The sequence below is a fragment of the Anopheles darlingi genome, chromosome 2 (genome assembly GCF_943734745.1).
Source record: "Anopheles darlingi chromosome 2, idAnoDarlMG_H_01, whole genome shotgun sequence".
Taxonomy (NCBI): Eukaryota; Metazoa; Arthropoda; class Insecta; order Diptera; family Culicidae; genus Anopheles; species Anopheles darlingi.
The window spans coordinates 25,953,971-25,967,994 of NC_064874.1; the positions used below are offsets into that span (position 1 = coordinate 25,953,971).

The window sequence follows — 14,024 nt, forward strand, 5'->3', positions numbered from 1 at the left end:
AAACGTGATTTTACGTGACGTTAACGGCGATCAAAGACAAACAGACGGAGCGAGAGATCGAAAGATCGCAAGAGGAGCAGAGTTTCGATCGAATTCGATCACATTCGGAGGGAAGACTGCTTTCTACGCGTTGCTTGAAGCAGATGGCACACTCCGCAACGTCGACCGGCTGTTAGCAAAATGTGAATTTTTCATCAAAAGTCCTCCACTTAGATTCGCGCAAATGGCGTCAAGCGATTGGCGTGGTTCAAAATTCATCCTCAAGACGGTCGAGGGTATGCACCCCCGGGGGTGGGGTGTGTGCATACGACCGGCATGCCAACAAGGCATACCGCATGCGACATAAAACGAGGAAACCCGGACGGACCGAACGGACAACGTACGAGTTTCGTGTGTTTGTGGCCGCAAACATTTCGATTTCTCCGTCGGCATGTCGATCGCCGGTGATCGGCGCTGCTGCACCGCGCGGGGACTGGGCGGGGGGGAGGGGTGGCAGAAATGCGGCGGGTGGTGGGTGGGTCCGGTTGGGGGTGGTGAGAGCGAAATTTATTTCCATTTTAATTCATAGCCGTTGACATTTGCCTTCGAATTTGTTCGCCATCGAATCGAAATCGGAATAGATAATCCTCGCCGATAGCGGAGAGAATTCCGCGCTGGTCCCCGCTGGCTGTAGGACCCCGGGTACGGCGATGACGGTGCCGAACGCGAATGGATCGCATCGATCCGGATCGTACGGAATAATTTTCAAACTCCGCGTGTTGGCGAGGAACGGTGGAGAGGGCTGTTGGCTGTTGGTGTTATGCGTTGCTTATGCCGTGGTGAGAATTTTGGATTTAAAGCGATCGAAGGAGGCCTTCAACGACAACGACAACGGCAAACGGGGACACGCCGAGGTCCCATCATCCAGCGTGATCATAAAAGCTGATATCGGCTTTGATGGGCGTCTCCCATTACATTCTAAATTGATTCCGTCGCGGGCCTTATCATAATTGTGGCACTTTTGAGCTGGGAAAATGTCTTCACACCTCGGCCCTCGGGCATAAATCAATCGCACCAATCGTCTAGCATTTCTGACACGCGACACGCCTGACATGTCTGGTGTCGGAGGTGGTGGTGTCGGTGGTGGTGGAGACTTGCTTCGGGTACCTGGCGGTTGCTGCTGGCAATTTATTCATGCTTCAGGCTAGCGAAGTGAACCAGTGCGTGTCACACGAGATAGAGAGAAAGAGAGAGAGGGCGCGCGCGATGAATTTTTAATCAGACAAGATCATTATCACTCACTCACCAGCGAGCGCGACCATAAACGCCGAAAGATGATGGGGCCCCACGTTTCCCCCGGCGGCCGAGGCCGAGGACCGAAAGGAGGTGCTCTATCGGTTTATCATTTCATTCACCAAAAACACAAAAAAAAAACCGAAAAAGCAAATTCAATCCAAGAAGGCACGAAACAAAACTAAAACCGAAATCAAACAAAAAAAAAACCGCGAGCATCATTTTCGTTTTGGTTTTATTGTACCGACGGATCGTCCTGGGATTGGACGTTCGTTCTCGGTGTGTGTGTCTCCACGGATCAACCGGGGCGAATGAATATTGAATTGAGCGAATCATGATGGTTTTCTGGTTTCATGGTGATAGCGAAAGGAAGGACACATGTTGCGGTGGAAGGGGTGGCATTCCTACGAAGCTGTGTCCGTAAAAATTGATTCCCGAGCCGGAATGAGCCTCGCTGTCGCAGTCACAGTCGCAGTGGTAAATGAATTGACATGTTACGACGGAAAGTAGTCAACTGTTTAAGATTGAGAACTAAATCCCTGTTGAAACGTTTCAATCAAAAGACATTTTGCTGAAATTCAATTACATTTCGTGTCTCGATGGAATGAATGTTTTCGTTTATAGTTATCATAAATCCTAACAATGAGTAGTTCTTCTGCTATGAAGACATTTACACTTAGTAATCTTTAACTTTACACCAACGATAAGAACCTGTAGTGATTAAAATCTCTGAAGTGTAATGTATGATGTGAGTAAAAGGCCGTCGGTTAGATTGGTTGGTTTGGGACATTTGTAAGTGAGCTATGGACATATCAAAATTAGTTTTCTAACAGGGATTGATTCTCCTAAATGAAGTATCACAGAAATCACTTCAACTGACGATGCAACTGTTGAAAGTATCAAAAATTATCTTCGAAAAGTGCATCTTTTTGTGTTTTTATTTAATAAAATGGCACCACGAATGTTTAATTTTTTACACGATTTCGTGTCAAAATAAAACTTTTGAAAGATAACAGACTTTTACGAAAAACTAATCGACCAAAAAATATTACCATGACAACAATCCCGAGCATGCGTTTTTGGAAAAGCCAAGAAAGCTAAGTGAATCATTTGAAATACAGAAATGGATGTCTTTTCATCAGGCATTAGGCATTTCGTCACAACTACCAGATTTCCAACTTTTGTAAGCCTTTTTCTATTGAAGAACAATTGTTTCGTCGAAAGCAAAGAGCTATTCAAAATGACGTTATGAGCAAATTGCAAAATATGTTACCGAAATTACCGGGTAAATGTAAACCCGGGAGCGGTTCAACTGTGTTGAAGCTGATGATGGACACCGACGTTGAACATGTTGAGTTTTGGGAAAATCACATCCATACACAGAGCCATACACGAAAGGATGGGTTTCAATGTATCTTTCAGAGCTTCGTTTTGCGATTTTTCTCAAGAACTTCATACAATGTTCTTGAAAGATTCACTACCTGGAATGTTTAAAAACTGTCACAAAGCCATAAAAGTAGCAAAACGGACAACGACAAATGTGAGCTGCGTCTTGTTTGAAAGAAAACATTTGCGGCCATTTTAAAACTACACTCCCGGTGTTCAGTCCATCTAATCATCATTCTCCTTCCCCAGCTCGGGTACAACGATACCTGGCAGGCGCGAAAATGATACCCTCCCGGGTTACCGGAGTGCATCGCACGTGCATCTTGAAGATTAATTATTTGCAAACAAACAACCACCAAGCAACCACCGATCGCAACGTAAAACCCTAACCTTCCTCAAACGCGTGCGTGCAAACAGGGGGGGCGGGTGGGGTGGTTGAGGAGGGGTGCATTTTATGACACTCGTCCCACGCCAAGCAGTGAATTGGTTAGCCAACTCGGAACTGAACTGAGAACCCATGGTTTCATATTGCCCGTTCCGTCGCGGTGAAACACGCGTACCATCCAACGCACCGAGAACAACACACACAGAGATGAGACGCGGCAGACTTGAGTGTCAAAACCCCCACCGGGTGGAGCGAAGGTGACCGAAGCCATTGTGGCGTCGTGGCTCTCGTTACACTGTTGCTGCTGGTGCTTCCGGAGAGGTATCATCATCATGCACAGGATCCACGATCCAGGATCCGTTCTGTTGTGTTGTGTTGTGTTGTTGCCGCTACTACGTTACTGTAGCCTTTTGGGCGCGAAATTAGAACCTCAAGACGGGTGTGTGTGTGCCACCACCAACGCAGCTCCAGGAAGAGTTCGCGCTGCATCCAGACACAACACACCACGCCGACTCCCTCTCTCTCTCTCTCCTCGTTTCACCGACAGAACACCGGAGCTCATTATTGGGGATGCGAGACGCGACCGTGTCGGTCTACGGTCGAGGCCCAGCGTGCCGTGATGATCAACAAGCACCATTTCGCGCCATTCGCTGCCGTTGCTGCTGTTGCTGCTGCACGGCGAGACGGCAGTTTGATGGGGTTGAAGAAGATGGAAGACGAATACGAGTGCGGCTCATAACGAGCAGAGCAACATAACGCGCCATAACATTGGCGACGACGAAGAGGACGACGACAACGACGACCAAGTGGAAGACGACGACGACGACGATGACATCGCGCCGCGTTTTTAATGCCGCACTGCAAACGACCGGAAGTAATTCGGCACGGTGTACGGTGTACGCGGGGAAGACGACATGCAGACCGCACATAAACATAAAGGTGACAAACTCCATCCCTGCACCGTCCGTACGACGAGTAGAGACCTCGACGACGACGACGACCACGATGATGATGATCATGAACAACATTGGGGCCGGGGTTTGCTTTTCGCGCGCGCATCAACCCCTCCCAATCGTGGCGTGTATGTGACCCAAGATTTATCCATTCATAAATCTCTTCTTTCTCGCGAGAAACGCGCCATGTGACCTGGAAGAGTGCGCCGGTCCTGACGGTGCTCGTATGGAATGGTTTTCCCTTTTGGCTTCTGGTTGCACGGGGCGCGTATGAGCAAAAAACGCACTGTTTGGTGGTGCTGTTGTGGTTTTTGGAGCGGGAAAATGCATTTTCCAGCACTGCAAGGAGCACACCCGAGGGGCCGGGGTGGTTTCTATGCGCAGGTTACTACGCTCCGGTTTTCGCGCGTACGCTCGCTACAACGTACGCCGCCACCAGAGACGCTGTTATGATGCTTGACACTCGCCGCGCGCGCGTGTGTGTGTGTGTGTAGTAAATCTAGGGCCGGGCGTCTCCTTGCGACGGCGACGTCCACCAGCTTGTGGCCCCCGCTCTGTACAGGTGGGATGCAGATCCGGGTTTCGTTTGAAAGACACCTAATTAGCATATCAAATGAAAATTCATCATCAGCTTAGCCGGGGGCAGCCGGCAGGCAGGCACTCCGCTCGCCGGTGCATGGGTATTAGATTTTTACGACCGCACTTTTACTCCGCGACCGGCCGATCCTTCTCGGTGGCTCAGCTCGGTGCCGGCTTAGCTGCGTCATTAGAATCGAAACGGAACGGATTGGCTTTCCGCCTAGAAAACGGCCGGAATGATTTGTAGCCTGGCAATCGGGGGGAAGCGCAATATTTTTGCAACCGAATTCACCGAAGGGCTCCTCCATTGCTGTCAGTGAGCTGCTGAGCTATCACACACACACACACACACACACACACACACGAACATCCACGCGTCTCGTGAAATTCCGAGAAAGTTTTGATTCTTTCAAAAATGTCATTTTGTCAAAAGTTGATTACTTCCGGTGAATACCGGGAGTAGAATGGTTTGCTTAGCCGCGCCATCTTGTGGACGAATGGAGGCGCATTATGTTTGTGTCTTCCCGGGAGCCTAAATCCAGTGCCACGCCAGTGCCTACGTGATAGTGTCTTCTTGGTCGATTTTTCTGCCAATGAAGCATGTTCTGCCTTTAGATCCTCGCTAACGAACGTCAAAGTTCCCCAAAAAAAGACATTGATTTTACAGAAAAGACGCGGACATACACTAACTCCTGATGACGGTAGGCGGCGAGCAGACCGACAACCAAATGTCAACCACGAACGAACGGACTTGCGTCGTTTTCACAAAATGGCGCCGACCGTGTGTGTCGGCATGTGTGTGTGCGTGTGTGTGTGCGTGCACGCGCCCTCCCGTCATTTCCCGTAAATAAGCGTAGAGCGGTCTGTGGTGTAATGGATTCGCACTAACCTGTTCCGTTACTTCCGAACCATAAAGCGACCAGATCGTCACTCGGCGACGGATGATAATTACCATACAAATATGGACTCGGGTAATCAAAGAGCAGTCGCTTGGATGGCGTCGACGATGACGACGGTGATTCGCCTGCAAGTAGAAGGGAGGAGCAGGTGGGATTGGCGGTTAGCGAGGAGGCCAGCAGTATTGGAAGCCGCGTCCGCGAGATCCAGGCTGCAACCCTGCCTGCTCCAGCTGCTACCCTGCTATGGCTGGAAGGAGCGAGTCGCCGTCTTCTTCTTCGTAGTCGTAGTCGTTCTTCTTCGTCGTCCATTTCGCGTCCTGTATTTCCCCCTCCACCCATTCCAATGTAACAACGTTATCTGTCTTGATGAGCGTGCGTGTGTGTATGTGTGTGTTAAAGGTGTGTTTGTATGTTTCTGTCTGTCTTGCTGTCCATTTTGTACGTTTGTACTTCTGTTCTAGCATCAAGCGAGGGAGCTACCAGCAGGCAGGTCGCAGGCGGTAAGCGGTCTGGTCTAGGTAGGCGTGCGAAGGCGAGCGGTAGGGATGCGGGATAAATCCAAGATGGCTGTGATTGGCTGCGTACTGCACTACCACCACCTGGCTACCTGGATTGTGCTTCTCGCTACCATTTTGTTTTCCATCGCCAAGCGTAATCATACGCGTCATCCCACGAACAAAAGGAACCTGGGGGTGCGTCTCGTCCATTCAACTTTCGACCTGAACCAACGCTGATGAGACTGAGGACCTCCTGTAGAGGACACCCAACACACACACACACACACACGCGAGCTTTCGTCGGATCTTCCCAGATTGGGAGCCTGGGAAGCAGCCGTTTCGTTCTGGTTGACGAAATGGCCGTCCCGTGTTCCAGGTTTGTTTTCCGTTTTTTTTTGGCGGACAAAAAGACCAATTCCTCGTCCTTTCCCTCCCGCCGGACCTGTCTTCAGTCTGCACCTTCATTAGAGGGATAAGTCGGTGTGTCCGGGTTCAGGTCCAAAGCGAGCACAAATGGCCAATGCCCTTGCTGGCCCCGGGTTTTTTTTAGGGGCTAGAGTTTGCTCGTTGGGTACGGGTACGTCCGAATTTGGACCGAACGAACCGTGGCAACTTCGTCTTGGACGCCGTGCGCTGCGTTGTGATGGCGCGGATTTGGAAGAAAGAGACTTGTCTTTTCCAAAAACAGCGGCCCATAAATGCGGGGCGTGGGTTTCCCGGTGATGCCCGGCTTGTTTACTGCCTGATCTGTTTCCTGTTGCCGCTGCTGCTGCTGATGTTGCTGTTGCTGTTGGAGCAGTGGCCTCCGGGGGAAAGAACCTTTTGTTCTCCATCCGGCCAGATCCGGCATAATGTGAGTCGGGCGAGTTCTGGTGTTCGCGTCCGTTTAAGGAAGTAAACGACTAATGGGCCACTACCCGGGCCGCTAGAGCTCTATTTCGTACTATTTCGAGCTGGCGCTCCGCATCCGGATCGCCAAATGAATGATGGATTTATTTAGATCTTCAAGACGGCCGCCAGACTTCTTGGTGAGTGGTTTCGACGACTTCGCAAAATTCGGTTTCCAGGTTTCCGTGGGTTGTAGTGAATGTGTTAATCTGGATGAAACGCATGGCTTCGCTCAAACGAGATGTCATTAAACCCGATCATCTCATATCATACGCGCAGATCATCGTAAGCTCACCTACCGTAATGAGGCTTTTAGGAATCGAGATAACTTGGGCCATGGTTTACGAGAGAGACGAATGCTTGAATGGTTCTGCTAGTAAGGCCATACAGATGATTGTTTGATCTTGGAAGAAACTCTTTAGGAATCTTCATAGACTACGTGATAGCGTATAATTTGTGAACAAACCGTTCTTTTTTTACTGAAAGTGACATAACTGAGTGGAAAATGAACTCAAATGAGTTTCCCAAATGCAACACATGTTTAGTCAGTCGCTTAGTGCATTTTCATGCAGAATGACGGATGTTTATCGGTACTTTTAAACTAGAAACAAAGAATTTTCCACCACTACATTCATTAGGTTTTCTATTTCATTTAGAACTGAGTTTCAACCTGTTATGTTCAATGGTTTTTTTGTCAAAGAGATGCTAAACAAGGAATAACATCCATTAGAAAAAACATGAACTTATTAGCTTAACGATGTAAATGAAACGTTTTTCAAGTCAAATGTTGGGCAGTGTGTTGTTGGACAAAGGAGAACCATCAGAACATGACCAAATTACATAGAATACATAAATGATAACTTGTTTTCATTATTATTATTGGAACATCTGAGAAGAGAACTATAATTTTATCACAAGTGCATCTACAAATGCATCTAAGCAATCCAACAGTAAATGGATCTAGAAATTTCTACTCGGTAAATCAAACCTTCATAAAGTGTCAGATACAGTTAGGCAATTTATCGAACCTACCACGTAACTCTTTCTTTAAAAATGGCGCATCCACTTGCTTGTGCTTTTGTTAGAATACCAAAATAGGAGATCATAATAGCTACGAATGCAGCACATAATGAATCAACACGTGTACACCACGCTGTGCTCTACTACTGTGACAATTGCTGAGCCGCACACAGCCGAAGAACCAGAACGGCACATCACATTCGTTCGTTCGGCAGCGCGGCGCACCACCACATGCCGCACTTAGCTGATAGAAGAAGGGTCGTCGTTCGATTGGAAACCCTAAAAGCATCCACCAACTCCAACCACTTCACCCACCCGCTGGTCTCGGCAAACCTCGGACCCGGCAGTAACCGCAGGTAAAACAATTGGTGGGGGGGCAAGTGAAGCACTGCACCGCCCATTAACGAACGAAAGACGAGCCCGGCTCCGGAACCAAGGTCAGTGCAGTGCATCTCGTGCGCCCGATAATTCGCAATAAATAAATTAAAAAGACACTTAAGCAATCGGTCGAATTGGTAGTAAAGCCTCCCCGCGGCTCTTGCCCCATCAACCCTGCCTCTTCACTCATCCCCCTTCGCCCAAGCGCCGCGGTTATCCTTCCGTTGGCCGCGGTTATCCTAATTAATACAGTTGTACGCCTGTATTAATTTATTAGTGCCATCGTGTGCTGATTGCCGTCAGCTTAATGGTGCTTGTTTGCACATTCCCTTCCTCCCGCCCGTTCTCGTTGTCAGTTTTTGTCGTTTTCTTCTTCATCTGCTCCTCTTCCCCCTCTCTTCATCGGCTCTTCATCGGCAGCTTCGCTGTTGCTGTCGCCGGCTTTATGCTGCAGAAGATGATGGAAACCGATCGCGCATTCGCGAGCGCACGCTCCACATTATCATCGCCCCGACGTGCGTGACGAGGGGTTGCAGCAGGAGGGGGATGGCGACGATCCATTTCTGGATCGGTTGACGCCAGATTCCCGCCACTCGACGCTCGTTACCCGTTGCCCCGGTATTTCCATGCCATGAGTCGATCATGAGGTGACCGACGAGGATAACAGTGGAACAACACCAACACTTGTCGCGCCGGAATTAAAGAGCGTTCGTGCGAGTGCAACGGGGGATTTCCATTTCATGCCGCCATTCCCCTCGCGATCCGTTGACTTCCTCTTCTGTCTTCCCCTTTGGTCACTGAAAATTACACTTCACGAAGCAACCGGGAATAGCAATCGAGGCAGGGGCCATTATCGCGCATCGCACCGACTCCGGCGTCCGTCCGTCCGTCCGTCCATTCGTCTGTTTGTCTGCGATCGCGCCAACGCGACTCAAAACGCGCCAGACGACAGGCAATCAAAATTGGACCAAAAACCGATCCAACCAACCAACCAGCCAGCCGGAGCGTCCCAGAGCGTAACAAGAGACTGGAATCCACTTTGCGATTTCTGGAGGAGCATTTTGCATCGTTACGTCGGATTCGCTCGCTTTCGGGTTTTGGCTGCAGCATCCTCACCCTAGAGGCGGATTCGATCCATCACATATGGTGGCGAGGGGAGATGGGGTGCCCTGCCTGCGTGGGGTGCAAAAGAGACACCAGAAGGTCCCAAGTGCCGAACGAAGTGGTGGTGACGGTGGCAGCACGCCACGTTATTTGTATTTAAAATTTATTAACATTTATTTGTCACTTTTCTTGTCGTCGCGCAAGTCAATGCCGTTGTCGAGCGCGTGCGATCCCCCCTCCGTGTGCGCGCGCGTGTGTGTGTGTGTGGTAGGGGGGGTTGTCGCCAATAATTTAAAATCACGGCCGACGCGGGGCGCAGGAGACATTCGCTGGCGCGCGCGCGCGTCCGTGACAATCATGCAACCCAAGCGCCCTGTTCTGTTCCTCTTCTTCTTATATTCTGCCTTCGTTGCTTCCGTGCACTGGAGGTGCAACAGCAGCAGCAGCAGCAGTAAATGAAGGAATGTCCGCAGCGGAAGCTGCGTGATCGGCGTTGCATAGCATGATTCCTCGCCCAAGGAATGGCGCAGTCGAGGTGTTTCGTTTCGACAAGTAATTGAATTACTGCCTCGCCGATGAATGTTGAAAGCGCATCGCAATGCGCCCCCCCCCCAAAACCATTTTCTCACTCGAAGTGGGGCATTTTAACATAAATTAAACACAAAATTTTGGTTCCGTTTCGATGCAACGACGATGCTTCGATGATAGATTTGCGGAATCGACCTTTTGTTTCGACAAACTTGCCACTAAATTGCTCCGTAAGTATGAGTCACGGAAATGCGTTTCGCTTCGCTTTTCATTATTAATAATCAGCTCGGCGCTCGGCACAACTACTTGGTGTTGTAGTCCCCCCGCCCTGCCTCCCTCCCTCCTCTCTTCCCTCTTCTGGTGACACCACCAGCTACCATCATTCTCATTCGCGCGACGGAACCACACGAGCAACACTCCGTTTTGAGGTGATTAATGAAGCATTCTTCGTTTGCATTTAATCACCCCCGTTCCCGCCCCCCCTCCCCCTTCCCACTGATGGCTGCCATCGCCTTCACCTTGGAGATCGGGGAACCGTGAAAACGCAAGATGAGCGCGCCATCGCGGCGGATCATTACCGGGAGCTGCAGCCCGATCTTGGGTTAATTTTCTTGTTTTTTTTTGCTCTCTCTCTCTCTTTTTGAATTCTGAAGTGGTCGCGACCGCGGTTGTCACCCGCGAACGTTGTCCTTTTGGGCCGGGTACCTCGACCTCCTCCATCCATCCCGATTCGGCCACTGGTAGCATCAATTTATACTTTATAGTCTTTTAAACTGCTGCTGTTTTACGATCCCCGGCCCTGCCTGCCCCATCGGATGCATCGTTTTGGGGGAACGGCACGGGGGCTGCATGGGCCGCGGGAACCAATTGACAAACAACGGAGGACAGTTTAACGAATGTGCGTGAAAATAAATTACTCCGACAGGCCCGGTTGACGCGGACGCGTCGCAAACGCAAGGCGCAGCAACGACAGAGAGGTTTTGAGCAGCGGAAACGCGGAAACAAATATAAAAACGAAGACACATTTATTGTTTCGTTGTCCCCCCCCCCCCCTTCAACCCCTCCTCCTCAAGACCTCTCGCAACCACAGTCGATTGGGGCGGCGGGCGCGAAATCGGGAGCTGCCACTTGGGGATCCTTAAAAATAAATAATATAAAAAAGGAGGAGCGCGAAAATGAGCCAACAGCTCTCGCTTTCTCTCTCTCTGTCTCTGGCTCCCGCGACCACGACGGATGCAAATCCCCGCGGTCGCGGAGACAGTTTCGAAGGTTTTTCTTGATTTTACGGTAATTTTTTAAATCGTTTTTTGCACTTCAACCTCCCTTCCGAGGGGGTGGAGGAATGGAGGCATTTGTCTGATGTTTGCGTTTCGTGCGAGGCCGTTCCTCCGCGTTTTCGCCCCTTCAGTTCCGTGCATAATTTATGGTTGCAAGCGCAGCCTGCACCGGAACGGATAACTGCCGAAACGGAGCCGGAACGGAACGGACCAGAACGCGACGGCATGGGAGGGCGGGCGAGCGGATGAGCGGATGATTGCGAAACACCATTACGCATCGCGCCTCGTGCCAAAATGGACGGATGACCACGGCTGCTGCGACTGGTGCATCCTGCTTCTACAGGGGATGGGGAAAGGGGAAGAGGGACCGGGGAGGAGGGTGGTGACGGTCTGCGAATCCGGAGCGTGACGATGTCGTTACGCCGACCGGTGTCTCCGCCCGGAGCTATTCTTAAAAATTATGTTTGTTTAAATATGAGTTTATTTTCCAAATAAATATTACAAATTGCCGCCGGTGCTTGACGGTATGTTGCCTCGGTCCTGTCATCAGGTGCTTGACCTTGACACGTTGACACTGTTCGAAAGATTTGAGATCAAGTAGCCTATGGCCTATGGGAGTCTTGACGTACAGCACCGTCTGTTGGTTGTATTTTGTGATAAAATGCTGGAGAAAAAACGCTGTTAAGTCACAAAACAGTCGTATAGTGGTAACCCCCGTTTGATAACCACCTTCTCACAAGATCAACATCAAGAACCAATCGATCGAAGAACAATCGGAATCCAATTGGTGTAGACAGACCGCTAGAGAGAAAAGTGTCCGCCAGTTATTCGACGAGGTCCGCAACAAGTGAGGTTATGTGACATCGTATGTCCGACCTGGGGGCGCGTGAAAGCAGCCATGCCTTCGTTTGGCGAGGTTTGGCTGGCCACCGGTCACTGTCGCCCGGCAATAAATCAAAACCCATCTATGAGCACCACATTCTGTCGCGCGATAACTTGCGAACGAGCAGCTCGGAGCTGTTCCAAACCAATTCGCGCTTCTTGTCTCTCTGCGCTTCGGCAGTCCGGGGCCCCTTGGTCACAGCCCGTACGTAGGTCGAAGCGTACGTCGCCAGACACTGTCTCGTGCCCGTACTCTCTCTCTCTCTCACACTCTCTCGCTCTTCGGCCGCCGTGTTGTGCGGACTAATAAATAATAAAAATCGAACGTCACTTGTGTGGCGAACACTCAGTCGAGGCGCGCGTGCGGCGCGGAGAGGCGCTCCTGACCCTTCCTTAGATCGTCCAGATCTCCCTCCTCCTGTCCGCAGTATGCAGACCGAGGTTATGCTGCACTCGGCGCGCGACATGCAATCAGCGCCACCAACGGGAGGATGCCAACGCATTGAACAGGTGACGAGCATGGCAGGGCCCATGTCTGGGTCCCCCGGGCGTGTGGCGTCGTGTCCTTCGTGGCGTCGTGCCACTGGCAGGATCCCCTAGTGATGGTGGTGGTGGTGGTGGTCAGCGCCAGCACTGTGTCCGTCAACTAACCAGCCAGCCAGCCAGCCAGCAGGTTGTCCCACCGTTGTCTCCGCCTCCTCCCAATCCGCCGTAGTGGCGGTCGTCGTGCAGGAACTGCCGTCTGACAGGTCCCGCGGTCCCGCGATCATGGACGATCGTCAGGTTTTTTGGTTTGGTGGAAGAAGGGGTGGAAAAGAGGAGGAGGAGGAGGAGGAGGAGGAGGGTGTCACAAGTCGCGCAAGAGCGTGAAGTCGAAAAACATTGAAATTACATTAAATTATATAGACAAACTCGTGGGTAGTCGCCGATAATGCAGGTTCTTCTGCGCCGGACAGAGAGAGAGACCCTCGATCGCCTCAGTGCACCGTGAGTGGCACACACACACACGTACACACACACAAACACACAGGCGCACGCGTCATCAGGGTCTCTAGAGTCTTAGATAACCACATCCTGGCCCGGCGGCCAGGGCCAATGGACATCGAAACCAACCAATCAAACTGCGCGTCTTACGTCTCCGTGCCCTGGAGTGACTCCCCCCAAATCGAATGAAATCGATCAAAGTAGAAGCACTTAAGACCCCCCCCCCCCCCCCCTTTAGGAAGGTCCTCGGGACGCCAACCTTTGGCCACCCTAATTGGTATTAGACGGTTCCGTGACGCCACGCAACCAAGTGACACAATTTCGGTGGAACCAATGACCACCGGACGGACCGCCGCCGGACAACAACGAGGTTCGCAAATCAGTCCCGCTGCACTGCGCCCTGCGCTGACCAAGTCCAAGGCATGAAGTCAGGGAGATCGCGTGAAAAAAAAACGACGGGAACGGCCACGACGACGACGACGGCAGACCATGGAGTTGCCAGCAGTTGTCGTTGGCACTGGGCAGTCCATTGGCCGGCCATCGCGGAGACGACAACGCGCTGTGTCAATGGCAATGGCGACGACGTCGTCTACTGCGACCACGACGACGGCGACGACGATGACTTTAATTAAACGATAACGCTAATGGACTTAATGATAAAAGTGTCTAGTTTTATTAATAAATTTAGCACAAATTGACGTGACGAAACGACGCGCAACGGCGTGTACGTGCCAGAGTTTGTGTGTGCCTGTGTATGTGTGACCGGTTTGTGTGGCGTTCGGTTTGAGGGGTTTGTGCTGGCGTGCGCGCCCTCGCGCGTGTTAGTGATTGCGCCATTTGCATCAGCGACGCGACTCCACCTGTGTGAGTCACCGGAACAGGAGTTCTGGTGCATTTGGCAATGCAATGTCGTCTGGCGAGCAAGCGAGCGTGCGTGCGTGCGTCCGTGCGTGCAACCGTCTCTTCAACATTGTCTGTCCTGGCTCGGAGCC

General features: G+C 51.1%; 2 protein-coding genes across 2 annotated transcripts in view; both read right to left on the reverse strand.

Annotated features, from left to right (window-relative positions):
• LOC125947999 (protein D3-like) overlaps positions 1-14,024 on the reverse strand; it is a 348,887-nt gene that overhangs the window by 127,222 nt on the left and 207,641 nt on the right. The window lies entirely within an intron of this gene.
• The window catches only part of LOC125947902 (hormone receptor 4-like), a 70,529-nt gene that overhangs the window by 55,319 nt on the left and 1,186 nt on the right, over positions 1-14,024 (reverse strand). The window contains exon 3 of the mRNA XM_049673428.1: positions 5,465-5,599. Within this exon, the coding sequence (XP_049529385.1) occupies positions 5,465-5,599 (135 nt within the window). The remainder of the gene's footprint in view (positions 1-5,464; positions 5,600-14,024) is intronic.